Consider the following 14,475-nt stretch of genomic DNA (forward strand, 5'->3'; position numbering starts at 1 on the left):
TATGGTCAATATATTCTTTTTTTATTAACATTTTTATCCTAGGTTCTCAATCTTTTATTGTTCCTTCTCTTTTTGTAAAGAGTTATTTTTCATTTCCATACAGCTTTAAGATGCTAGAATAGTTTAAATAAACAAACAGCATGTATGAGGGCATGAGGGAACAAATCTGAGTAAAGATTTGGTACTGACAATAATGGAATGAGGTAAAAAGGATATAGATATAGCTGGTTTCATCAAAGAGCTGGGAAGCTGTCTGAAAATATGTCATGGAAAGATTTGAGAAATTCAGAATTTAACAATTTCAAACTAAGTATTAAAGCACCTCTGAAAGCCAAGTGAAAATGGTGTTTTGGATTATCTGTGCATAGACTGTAAAAGTGTAGCTTATAATATACATGAGTTTTGTTACTTAATATTCTTAACGATATAAAAGTTTCTTTCCTGTTTTATTAACACTGTGGATTGCTCTTCCCAAGAGGGAAGAAAACCCCAGAAACAGGATATTATTAAATCAAATTAACTTAATTTGCAGGTTTAAAGGCACAAAACCTATCACTCACCACTTCAGCAATAACTTAGAGTTCAAACTGTATCTTTACTTTCATTTTTTAAATTTTGTGAATCTCTATTTTCTACACCATTTATGAGTACCACATGAGTACCATAACGGCACTCTTAAACACACAGTTCACATGGTCTGCGTGTTTAAAATTTAATGTGATATAAAAACATGTTTTTGCACACCTCTATCTAAAAAAATGAGGTACCCAAATCTCTAGGTATCAGTTTTCTACAACGCCTTAAATTTTAGAGTTTATCTTAGAAAAAAAAAGATAATATTTCTGGATAATTTTTATGTCTTAGTACTAAACCACTGATGTGACAAATCTCTCTAAATGGGCTTTGGCTTTCAATCAGGATCAACATGGGTCTGAATCCTAACTTGCTACTTATAAGCTGTATGGTATGATCATAGATAACTTATGTAACCTTTCAAAGCTTCAATTTCCTAATATGTAAAATGTGTCAGTAATTGAACCTACTTCATAGAATTGTTCAGAGGATTAAACAGAATTATGAATGTTTGGTACCGTACAATGTGAGTTCTATAATAAAAATAATATCATATGCAATTTGTAAATAGGGAAAATTTATCAATATATCACAAAGGTCATTTTGGTTCAAATGTATTTTTTTCTGGACTGGATTTTTGAGCCACCAAGTAACAGCAGCTTAATACAAACTACACAAAGTCAGCTAAACACAATAGAGCCAAGGAAGAGTGCAAGGGGATTTAAAAAGAGTTGAATGCTTTCAAAGTTGTGTTACTCAATACACAAGTTATAAATGGACAGTCAATAACCTCATGTCTGTATCACTTCTTTGTCACAGCTTTGAGGAAATGAAGGAACACATCACAGTGACCACTTCAACCACTGACAGTAAACATGCTACAAAGGAACTGAATGAATCAAACTACAAAACTGATGTGAACTGTGGGATAGAAGGCATGCATATTGAGCATTTCTAAGATTGTAGAAATAACTCTGATAGTTGTTTAAAACTGGTTTGACTGCATGCTCATATCTACCCTACTTAATACGCAATACTTTTTGGAAAGTATTCAATTCTGTTTTAGTCTCTCTGTAAAGTACAGAGTGCCATCTACTCCCACATCACTTCTTAGCTCAGTTTGGCCACTTTGTCTTAGAAGTTCCTTCTGCATGATTATCTGATCTTTGTTTATGGTGCATATGTCTCCTTAATTCAACGGTCTCAACGTTCCTTTCCATCAGGTTACCTTCAACTTTTTTTAAAAATGAAATTCTACATTTGCTGGAGTATTTATTTTATTTATTAAGAATTTAACATGCCTTTAATTGTGCTATTATTTTCATGGGATCATTATTGTTTTTATTAATGTTCTAGTAAGAAAGCTCCTTGGGGGCTTCCCTGGTGGCGCAGTGGTTGAGAGTCCGCCTGCCAATGCAGGGGACACGGGTTCGTGTCCCGGTTTGGGAAGATCCCACATGCCGCGGAGCGGCTGGGCCCGTGAGCCATGGCCGCTGAGCGCGCGTCCGGAACCTGTGCTCCACAGCGGGAGAGGCCACAACAGTGAGAGGCCTGCGTACCGCAAAAAAAAAAAAAAAAAAAAAAAAAGAAAACTCCTTGGGTTTTAAGTGGTCTGCTTCAGGACTATTTCCCCCCAAAATCCTGTCATTTTTAATGTGCAGTATTGCAGAATATAAGATTTTTAAGGCATATATATTTATACATTAAACAGCTAGAACATGCTTATTTTAGAATTCTAGAGAGACCACAGTTTCATACAGATTTAAGTATTGATACAATTGGGTATTTCATAGGGACAAATTTTAAATTTTAATATAGCTATGATCATCTTATAGCAATTGATAATCACTACATTTTACTATAGTTTAATACAGCTATTCAGCACAAAATTAAAATCTACAATTTTCATTTATCTTTAAATAACTGATACATAAAAGATACTTACTGGCTGAAGCCTGAGGCTGCATGCGAGGTATTCCTCCATTTGGCACTTGAAAATTTGAGTCACTTCTGCTGCTTTTCACTGAGTCAACTTGTGTACTGGATGTTCGGGATAGGTTTGGAAGACTGCGTCTTAGTTTTTCTATGACAACAGAAATTTAATTAAAAGAAAAAATCAAAACATTCTTTCCGATGAAGAAAATTAAAATGTTAATTAACATTCAAAAATCAAATTCTTGGGCCTCTCTGTAGTGCAGTGGTTAAGAATTCACCTGCCAATGCAGGGAACACAGGTTTGAGCCCTGGTCTGGGAAGATCCCACATGCCATGGAGCAACTAAGCCTGTGCCCCACAACTACTGAGCCTGTGCTCTAGAGCCTGCAAGACACAACTACTGAGCCCATGCACCTAGAGCCCGTGCTCTGCAACAAGAGAAGCCACCGCAATGAGAAGCCTGAGTAGCGCAACGAAGAGTAGCCCCTGCTTGCCGCAACTAGAGAAAGCCCGCCTACAGCAACAAAGACCCAACACAGCCAAAAATAAAAATTAAATAAAATAAATAAATTTAAAAAAAATAAAATTCTTTATTTAAGTGTTATGCATATTTTAGAAGAGCTAACAGGAAGTACACGTCTTATAAAAATAAACAATACAGTTTCTATAAATGGGTAGAACTGTTAAAAAGAACCATAAATTACTTAAATCAAAATCTATACACAGGGACTTCCTTGGTGGCTCAGTGGTTAAGAATCCTCCTGCCAATGCAGGAGACATGGGTTTGATTCCCTGTTCCGGGAAGATCCCACATGCCACAGAGCAACTAAGCCCGTGCGCCACAACTACTGAGTCTGTGCTCTAGAGCCCTCGAGCCACAACTACTGAGCCCATATGCTGCAAGTACTGAGGCCCGCGTGCCTAGAGCCCATGCTCCGCAACAAGAGAAGCCACCACAATGAGGAGCACGCACACTGCAACGAAGAGCAGCCCCCGCTCGCCACAACTAGAGAAAGCCTGCGCGGAGCAACAAAGATCCAATGCAGCCAAAAATAAATTAAAAAAAAAAATCTATACACAGATCACTTCATGAGTATAACAAAGCAAAACTAACATAATCAAGCAAAATTAAATTCACTTCTTCCTTTATTTTTGCATTGACTCAGTATTTTTAAAATAAATTTATTTTATTGTATTTATTTTTGGCTGCGTTGGGTCTTCGCTGCTGCGCGTGGGCTTTTTCTAGTTGCGGCAAGCGGGGGCTACTCTTCCTTGCGGTGCACAGGCTTCTCATTGTGGTGGCTCCTCCTGTGATGGAGCACGGGCCCTAGGCTCGTGGGCTTCAGTAGCTGTGGCTCGCAGGCTCAGTAGTTGTGGCTCGGGGACTCTAGAGCACAGGCTCAGTAGTTGTGGCGCACGGGCTTAGTTGCTCCATGGCATGTGGGATCTTCCCAGACCAGGGCGCAAACCCACGTCCCCTCCATTGGCAGGCGGATTCTTAACCACTGTGCCACCAGGGAAGTCCCTGACTCAGTATTAATAAAACAATAAACTGTCTAAATTGTTGATCTACTTTCTAAAATACAGAACCTTGGTAAAAACTGTTACTTTCATACTGGAATATGAAGGACAAATTTTTTTTTTTTTTTTTTTTTGCGGTACGCGGGCCTCTCACTGTTGTGGCCTCTCCCGTTGCGGAGCACAGGCTCCGGACGCGCAGGCTCAGCGGCCATGGCTCAACGGGCCCAGCTGCTCCGCGGCACGTGGGATCTTTCCAGACCGCGGCACGAACCCACGTCCCCTGCATCAGCAGCATCGGCTGGCGGACTCTCAACCACTGGGCCACCAGGGAAGCCCTGAAGGACAAAGTTTTTCCAGACATTATAGTTACCTTCATTTTTAACACTGGTTGTCTGTAAATCTGTGGGATGGCCTTGAAGGGAAAGGCGAGGTTGCTGTAAGCGGCTAATCATAGGCTGTGGGGACACTCTACTATATTCTATTCCCCGAGCAGGAGATCGAGAACGAGGTGAATTTCGGGGTGACTGCTTAGGTGATGGTCGAGGTGAATTGCGTGGTGATGGTGAAAACCTGTTAACAGCAGGGTATACTGCATGATGCATATTGTCATCTTCATCATCTAAACTTTGTGCATCAAGTTCCTGATCACTAAAAGTACCCCGTCTTGTAGAATTGCAAGATGAACCAGAACTGCGCCGAGACGCGGTGGCTGCATATTCTTGCCGGAGACCTGACAATAATGAATGTGTTATTTTATTTCTTTAGTTTTATTTTTAAACATTTAAATATTTTTTAAGGTTTAAAAGCAAAAGATTATCATTGAGAAATTCAAATAGGGTATAACGTGTAAAGGAAAACTCCCTTTCACTTGATTCACCTTAGACTTTCCCACACATAAGGATGCATATACCACATCTAAAAGGCTATTTTTAAATTAAATGAAATTCATAAATTTTTGCCCAATTTCAACATTTCTTCTTGAATCTGAAATCTATATTAAAAATAGAACAATAAATTTAAAAATATTTCTACTCCAAAAGACAGTAATCCAAATTTGAGATTAACGTTAAAGGAATACTGAAGGAAAACAATTACTGCCCAACCAGTGTAAAGAATACATCAGTGAGTAAATATACTCCCTGGATACTGAATCCTTGCATTAATCTTACTCAAGAAGATGATGAAGGAAACTTCTATCCCACTCTTAGGAATTCAATACTTGGACACAAACATAATTTCAGTTGTTTCATAACCTAAGAGACTTCAATAAAACAAGATAAATTCTAAGCCATCAAGTAAGAATTTTCAAAGGAGTCCCTTAATTATATTGATACCTCCAGAAATACACAAGCAACCTTAGGAGCCCTTCAAATAGTATAAAACCTTCTAGAATAAAAACAAATGCTGATAGATATTCAACGAGAAAAAAATTACAATTGAAAAAATGTATGGAATTTAGATAACATTTTGAGGAAGTCCAGCTAATTATTGGCAGTTTAGCCCAAAAGATCTGTTCTAGAGAATTATCAAACTTTTAAGTTATATATTCATTCACAGAAAGTGATATCAACATGGTTCCCCAAAGTAGTGGATGAGAATCACACCAAGGTACCTGTAAAACTAGATTCCTAGGGCCCGTCTAGCCCTTTGGTCAGGTTTGGGGACTACTGTAGTAACCAACAAATTACTTAGTGTCATGTTATAGCAAACATGGCACTAAAGTCACCTAGCAAAAGATGACAGACCAGTGAGAAGAGCGGTGTTTTAAAAAAGAAAAATCCAGATCCCAATGCAGGTTCTCCATTAACAAGGGGGTCTTAGGGAAGTCACAACCACTATGGGATTGTGTGTTTCTCATTTTAAAAATGAGGGAGCTTAACCAGGCAAACGCCCAAATCTGTTACTCTTCATTTTTGTTACCAAAGAATGGGAGAAACAATGTTGTAAAAAGGAAAATCATTCTCTCTTAAAAAAAAAAAAAAAAAAAAAAAAAAAAGCTGGTGTTTTCAAGGAGGAATCATACACATTTTCAGCATTTTTTGTTTTATTTTTTAAAAAATTCACCAGGAAAAGAAATATTTGTGCGTGTGAATAGCTTAGAAAGGATTTTTCAAGTAAGACTAAAATTTCTATTATGCATTACCAACACACAATATGAAAACTACAGCAAATAGCTGGTTGAATTTCTAACAAAATACTGCAGTCTAAAAAGTCAGGATTCAAAGAAGAAATGAGTGAGTTTATTCTAACTGGTAGTTACACAGCATTCTTTATTCTTTTTTCACATCCATGATAATAAGTAACCCCTCACTAGCTGACAATACCATACTCCCAGTGAGGAGTTACATACACAAAGTTACAGAAGAAAAGGGTAAAATGTTATTAGTTTCTAGGGCTAAAGATAGATAAAACAAGCACCAAAGCTTTCTATCTTTCTAAGGGAAGATGTGTGAAAATGAGACAAGAATTAGCAGAGTGAGAAACATTGCAGTTTCTTAATAAATGTTATAGCTTGATAAAACTTACTACATATTTACATAAAAGAAAGGACCTAAACAGAAAAATTTTGAACTAAACTATAGCATTGCTCCATTACCTCAGCCAACTGTCAAGACTCTGAAATCTGTGTTTCAAGGATCTTTTCATTATGAAGGTTAGAGAGACTGCTTCCTTCACAGTTAAGCCTATGGCATCATACAATAAAATATACAGGCAAGAATAATACTATCACCAACATCTTACATTCAGATGAGAGGGCACTAATGAGCCCTTGAAATAGTATGAAAAATTTTGTGCGTATGCATATTTTGGGAATGACAGGGGACAACACTTTTATCAGATTCTCAAAGGTATATGTGACCTAAAAAGTTGCAAGGACCACTTTGCAAAGCAACATCACATGCTTCATTTAACTTAATGTCACAATCCCGATTTTCCCATGAAGGTCTTTTTTACAGACTACACCAAACATTCTAAGAAAGAAAATTTGCCCCCAAGGAGAAAAAAAATGATTTGGGGGATGTGAAAAAAAATCTTCGATATCATAATAGTTTGTGGCCCTTACAGTACAAAAAGAGATATACAGTATATCAACGGTATTAAAATTTAACGGGAGTGGGGGTGGGTAAAAAGGGGGAAAAATGTCTAAATTGGCTCCTTGGGGAGGCAATAATGAAAGAACAGTTGAGAAACTCTGGTCTACACTAAGAAAACACAGAGCAACCGAGTAATAACTACAGAGTTACAGTGTAGAGTAACATGCAGGGTATGATTACCAGTCACAGAAGCAGAGCATAGCCTGTTTTTCTTTGCTCCTCACACAGCAAACTGCTCTACATACTATGGATTCTAAAAACAAGTTAATGAACAAACCAGTCCACTTGTTGAAAAAGCCTCTGAAATTTCAACATTTCTATTCTTACTACGTTATTATTCCACAACACTTTGACATATTTAATAACAACAACAAAATTGTACAGTAATGAAAGACCACAACTTTAACAATTAAAATACTTACTTTCTTCCTGCATCCGAGCTAGAATCTGCACATCAGTTACATCATTTAGCTTATAATTGGATCCAATTGAATCTTCATCTAATTCTGAAGCACTTAATTCACTGTCTATAGAGGATTGAGGACTGAGTGGAGGATTTCTGTCTGACGAACTTTTCAAATTACCTTAAAAAAGAAAATGATTCAAACTTCAGTGAAACAAAAGTTGAATAAACATCTGTTGCAATTAACTTGATATTATATCTTTGGATTCAGTTCATTGTTATTCTGCCTTTTCTGTTTATAAAATTCCCAAATGTTAAAATTAAAAATTGTCCTGATTAAGTATAAAGAGGGCTACAGAGACTCCTTCATAGATAATGACAAATACAAAACACATTTTCTTATAGCTATAACTTATCTATATTCTTATGAAACAATTAAGTTTTCAAAACAGTACCTGGCAAGTAATTAATGTTCAATAATACATGCTATAGGATTTCAACTTTTACAAGGTAGCCAATGAAACTACTCTATAAATAGATGAATTTAAGATGTGTTTTCTCCTCCCAAATTCAGTCACTAGCAAATACCACCATCGTTTCCCTTGAATAAAGCACCTACTTTTCCTAAACAAGAAAGCTATAATTTGAGGAAAATCAGGACTCCTTAGAGATTTAGGAACAAACCAAAAAAAGAACACTACACTCATTTCTCCTACATTATGCCATGTTTACAAAATTCCTTCCCTAAACTAGTAATGGGGATCCAAGGAGTTCTCTGAAGTTAACTAGTGAAGCACAAAGATGGGATGAAGAAAATGACTGGATGAAAAAACTCATTTTATCACTAAACCAAAAGGGGGATAGAAGACAGGTCAGAGGAATAAAGCATATACATATCCAAAAGACTAATTTGTTCCTAAGGAAATGCTTTCATCAGATCATCAACTTCTAATGAAGAATTTTAAAAATCCCAGGACTGTCACTAATATTTCTAATACAGATTTATTTGAAACTTGTTTTCCAGAATTCTTCACCATAAGAGCCAGCTCCAACACGAATGGCACATAAAAAGAGCAAGAAGAATACGAAACAGTTTATGTTGTCAAGAAGAGCATAGTGCACATGATAGGAAAAGTACTATAAGGTCAGTCTCAAATAGTGCCTGAATAAAATTCTCTATATTAAACAAATACAACCTTTTTAGTACAACAGTCATGGGTGAAATAAGTAGCAAGTAACAACCTACGTACAGAACAAACTTCAGGGTCAATAAGTGATGAGACTAGGGAGTATACAAGTCAAAAGTTTGAGGTGGTTAATAATACTTTAATTTTTAAGGAAGCTATGATAATTAATCATACCAATAGCAGTAATAAGAGTAACTGAATGGTGAAATCTAAAGAACAGTAAGCTACAGAATAACAGTCTCAGTCACAGAACCACAGCAGAACATTCTTCCCCCAATTATAGCAATCTATCCCTCTCCCATATCATTTAGAGCTCTAAACACTCTCTTGGCACATTCATATACAGCCTTGTACTATTATTTAACTACAATATCAAAGCTTATTAAAACTCCTATTAGAAGAGTTTAACTCTGTAGCTTTTACAACCTAAGCAAGCTACTCAGTAAGCATCTACTGGTTAAAAAAATAAAGCCTGTGACGCTATTTTTCTCAAGCCACATTAAAAAACTTTTACACACATGCTAAAGAAAACTTTATGAATGTAACTTGGCTTATCTGTATCACTGGTGCCTAGTACCATACTACCTGGTGCTAAGTAGCACCTCAATGATATCTTCTCTAACCAGTTGGAGGTTTCATAAATAAAGGAACTTGAACTACTGATGAGTAAGTTATTTTCTGAGGCAGGGCAGTAAGTTAAAAACCATTTCTTAATTACTCCATTTCGTCTCTCCTTACCTGAATTTCCAGGAAGTATTAGCTGTTTGACTATAGGAGGTCGCACTGGGGTTGAGGACGGAGAATTGAAACCACTGCTGTATGGGCTACTGGCATTTGGACTGTAAGGACTTGTGTAACTGATGGAGTTGAAAGGATTATTATACAAATTCTGCCTCTTGAGAGCTGCATTAATGACAAGGGGAAAAATCAAATTGAAGAAAAGGCTAATAACATCGCAAAAGTTTTCCTACTGGGGGACTTCCCTGGTGGCAGAGCGGTTAAGAATCCGCCTGCCAATGCAGGGGACAAGGGTTCGAGCCCTGGTCCGGGAAGATTCCACATGCTGCAGAGCAACCAAGCCCGTGCGCCACAACTACTGAGCCTGTGCTCTAGAGCTTGCGAGCCACAACTACTGAGCCCATGTGCCACAACTACTGAAGCCCATGCACCTAGAGCCCATGCTCTGCAACAAGAGAAGCCACTGCAATGAGAAGCCCGCGCACCGCAATGAAGAGTAGGCCCCACTCGCTCCAACTAGAGAAAGCCCGTGCGCAGCAACGAAGACCCAACACAGCCAAAAATTAAAAATATAAATAAATTTATAAAAAAAAATTTTTCCAATTAGGAAATTCAGTAAGTCATTATCTCAGTTTAAACACAGAAACATTTCTATAGTAGTGGAGAGAAATATATCACATTAATAATCCCAACAAAATACTTCCACTATCTTAAATTTTGTTATGCAAATAAAACAGGAGCCACACCAAACAGAAATAATACTATAGGAAGAATATCTCCTCAACAAATTATTAGCTACTAAATTAAGTTACTTCTATCTTGTTGGAAAGTTTATTCCAACTGTGTCAACCTTGAATGGCCTTTAAAAATAAAATGAATATAAAAGCGTATTTGTGTTGTCTCATTTTTCTATAACAAACACACACTGCTAATAACAACAAAAAACTATGAAATAATGAGTTTTAAAAATAGTCGTTCCAAAGTTTGGATTTTTGAAAAAATAAAGCAATACTGACTATTTAGGCCAGATTAAGGTCAAACATACAAGAATTCTTTTTTTAAAAAGAACCCCCCCCACCCCATTTTCTGGACCAAGGAGAATACTTCTGCCAAAAAAGGGGAAAAATTTGTGCTATGCATATAAAATTATAAAAATAGTATGAAAGTAGGGCTAAGATATCAATTTTATACAAGAAAAATTAATACTTAAAATATTTTTTCTTTTCTTCACCCTATTCTAAAATCTACAGCTTATTCATATTTATGACCATCACCAAAGTACTATGCAGAATAAATACACAAATGTGACATGGTACTTCTTCTCAAGAGGCCTAAAGCCAAGTAGTGCAGGCAGAAAAAACAGTGATTTCAAGGCAAAATGAAATGAGTACTATCATAAAGGCGCAAAGAGGCTAATGGAAATGATGAGATAGGAGTAATTCATTACAACTGAGAGAAAGTAGGTAGTAAGGCTTTTTGGAAGGAGAGGCACTGGAGCAGTCTTGAGAGGATAATTTGGTAGGACACTGGAAGTGGGGAAAGTATATGTTTTCATCTGTGTTTATAACATAAACTAAAACCATGTCTTGAAAATGCATAGAGTGTCCAGGGAATAACAGTGAGTAATCTAGAAAGGTAAAGTTCATGGTGAGCGACAAAACAGGAACAACCAGCTGGGGCCAGGTCACAGGAGGCCTGGAATACTATGCTCAGGAGTCTGAAATTTGTTCAGTAGCAGTGATAACACCATCGGGGACTTTTGAGCAAGAGTAATATGATCCAATCAGCTTAAGGAAAAAAAACTGATGGAAATTCTAATGTTAAATAGATTAGACTGAACTAGGCAATAAAAGTGGCCAAAAAAAAAAAAAAAGGAAGAAAAGGATAAATATTAAAAACCGGGGCTTCCCTGGTGGCGCAGTGGTTGGGAGTCCACCTGCCGATGCAGGGGACACGGGTTCGTGCCCCGGTCCGGGAAGATCCCACATGCCTTGGAGCGGCTGGGCCCGTTGAGCCATGGCCGCTGAGCCTGCGCGTCTGGAGCCTGTGCTCCGCAACAGGAGAGGCCACAACAGTGAGAGGCCTGCGTACCGCAAAAAACAAAAAAAAAACAACAAAAAAAAACCCGGTAAGGATTTCTAAAGGGAAAAAACAATAAGATGTTTCTGAAGTTTCTGGTTTGCCTATAAGCAGAGCACTGGTTTTGGGAGGAGGAACACATGCTTTCTGTTTAGTTTTTCTGTTTAGTTGGATAGTGTGGTAAGTTGGTCAGTATAGTTTTCTACATATTTTTCTACATATTCACCATGAGACAAGACACCACGAAACATATTTAGTATGTAGCATGATCTCAATATATCAACCTGAGCAGAAATACGGGTGTTCATTCCTTCCTATCTCTTTACTGTTCTATTTCCTTTGAAGCGCAGTCTCTCTTTATTTGGTTATTTAATCACTAGCATTTCAAGTTCTCAACTCTTTTATCTTCTCACTCTAAACCATATTCTTTTTCTTGAGAAATCTCATTCATACTCACAACATTAGTTATTATCTCTATTCCCCCAAATATCCATTATTTATATCTCCAGGCCTAAGTTTCCATGAGCTTCAGTCCCATATATGCTGCCCATTTAATGTCTCCCCTGAGGGTATGGCAAATGCACCCCAGAGCCAACAAGTCCAAATCCAAACTCATGATTTTCGAACTAAAACAAATTCTCTTCCTGGGGTCTCTATCTCAGAATGATAACAACATTCATCCTATTACACAAGCTGGAAAGCTAGAAATCACTGCTGATACTTTCTTCTCCCTCATTTCCTCATATTTGGTTCATTCCTTTTTCCTTTCACACCTTTTCATCTCCACTACAACCCTTTCCCCCCAACACACACTACGCAGCTATCATCATCAACCCCCCTCAAAAGCATCCTACGGTTCACTTTTGGCCCTCTCCAATCTACTCTCCATACTACAGGTAAGCATGTCCTCATCAACGTGCAAATCCTATCATTTCTTCTTCCTGCCAACACATACCATACCCTTGAATAAAACCCTTCAGTATCTTCCCATTGCTTTTAGAATATTAGAATAAAGTCCAAAACCTTTAACATGGTCTCTAAGGCCTTGCAGAGTCTGGCTCCTACATATTGTTCTGACCTCATGTCCAGTTCCTCATGTACACTAGGCTCCCTCCCATATGCTCCCAAAGGCCTCCCACAGAGCCTTTGCACAAGCTGTTCTCACCACCTGGAACACTCTACTCCCTCTGTCGCCTTCCCCTTTAGCCCACTTAAATTTTCCTGAATCTTTAGGACTCAGGCCAAACATTACTTCCTGAAGTAAAATTCTAATTTCTCCAAGCTCAAAGCACTGTAGATCATTCTTTTATTACATATCACCAGTTATAAAAATTATTTTATTAACATGTTTCCCCTACTAGATGCCAAACTCCGTGAGTGCAGGTACAGTGTTAGTCTTTCTTCATCATGTATCCGCTATCCTTTGCCCAACGCCTGATACATAACAGGTTCTCAAAAAATATTGAATATGCATAAATAAAGGAGATTAGTTTGAATAAAGATGATACTGGATATAGTATGAATGGATGAAATCATCAAAACAGAGAGAAATGGGGCAAAAGAGAGACCTGGGCAGATGGGGCGGGGGTGGGGGGAAGGCAGGAAGAATGGGAAGTTTAATGGGTACAGAATTTTAGTATGGGATAACAAAAAAGTTCTGGAGATAGAGAGTGGTGATGGCAATGTGAATGTACTTAATGCCACTGAACTGTATGAACTGTATATTTAAAAATGGTGAAAGTGGGAAATTTGTGCTATATAAATATTATCTCCCCCCCAAAACACACACAAAAAGATGGGCAGAGAAGGGAGAAACTTTAAAGAAGACTGAAAAGAAAACCGGAGGGAGAATAAGGGTAAAAAAGATAATGTGCTATCAAAAAAACAAGAGAAGAATATCTTAGGAACAGGTGCTGGTACACTAAAGAGAAGCTGAGTATGATGGAGTAGAAAACGGCTGTGCTAGAATATAATAGCTAAGTTCCTAGGAAGCTTTGCCTTATCAAAAAAATACATTTAAAAAACAATCTTCCCTTTAACTTGGGAAAAGAGAGGTTTAGGACTACAAGGTTCAAACTTGCAACAGCCAAATTATTTTTCTTTGAATATATACAGCTATAGCTATTGCTCTGTGCATACAGCTACAAAATCTAAACACTGTTAAGCAGATCCAGTACTTGATTACACCTAGTTTTGGTTCAAGAGTAACAGCTTTTCTTACAAGCTCCTACTATCTTTAATGCCTTTGTTATAATAAAGCAAAAAGCTACTCACTCCAATTGCTACTTTGGAAGTGCAACAGCTTTGGTTTTCTCCCCTATGTCCATCCCATACGTTATTTTCTTATAATAACCACTGTTCCTGCCACAACAAACTACACTTTGCTATATGACAGTTTAACTGTGTAGGCTCCCCCCTGCTTCCCCTGACCATTTGCAGCTTACACTCTAAAAAAGAGGACGTACCTCAATAATAAAGCCAAAAAAAAGCAATTTTAAGGACATGGCTGCCAAGTAAACACAAAACAAAACTCTATTTAGGATTAGTAATCATGCATCAATCTTTTACTACATGAGCATTCCAGGAAACTGATATTCTTTTTTTTTTTTTGGCCTCGCTGCGAGGCTTGCAGGATCTTAGTTCCCTGACCAGGGACTGAACCAGGGCCCCAGCACTGAAAGCGTTGAGTACTATCCACCGGACCCCCAGGGAATTCCCAGAAACTGATATTCTTTTTTTTAATTTTTTAATTTTTTTTGAAACATATTTTTAAAAGATTGAGAGTAATTCCAAGAAAGAGTCAATAATATTTTTCCTACATTTCTAACACACTGGCATGCTACATTTAAATGCCATTAGAGTGACACATTTTGTCAGCTTTGTGAATGCTATTAAACAATAGAACATAAAAGCAGTTTAACTTAAAATGTCAAGTTAAAAAAAA

General features: G+C 37.4%; 1 protein-coding gene across 3 annotated transcripts in view; it reads right to left on the minus strand.

Annotated features, from left to right (window-relative positions):
* The window catches only part of SLAIN2 (SLAIN motif family member 2), an 81,405-nt gene that overhangs the window by 32,121 nt on the left and 34,809 nt on the right, over nucleotides 1-14,475 (minus strand). For 2 of the 3 annotated variants that reach the window (XM_004268289.3, XM_012532476.3), the window contains exons 3-6: nucleotides 9,453-9,617; nucleotides 7,547-7,708; nucleotides 4,400-4,759; nucleotides 2,519-2,656 (exon numbers count right to left, since the gene is read on the minus strand). In XM_004268289.3, coding sequence (XP_004268337.1) covers nucleotides 2,519-2,656; nucleotides 4,400-4,759; nucleotides 7,547-7,708; nucleotides 9,453-9,617 — 825 coding nt within the window. The remainder of the gene's footprint in view (nucleotides 1-2,518; nucleotides 2,657-4,399; nucleotides 4,760-7,546; nucleotides 7,709-9,452; nucleotides 9,618-14,475) is intronic. The other variant, XM_033425484.2, reaches the window with a different exon arrangement.

Source organism: Orcinus orca, chromosome 4 (genome assembly GCF_937001465.1).
Source record: "Orcinus orca chromosome 4, mOrcOrc1.1, whole genome shotgun sequence".
In the NCBI taxonomy this organism is placed as follows: Eukaryota; Metazoa; Chordata; class Mammalia; order Artiodactyla; family Delphinidae; genus Orcinus; species Orcinus orca.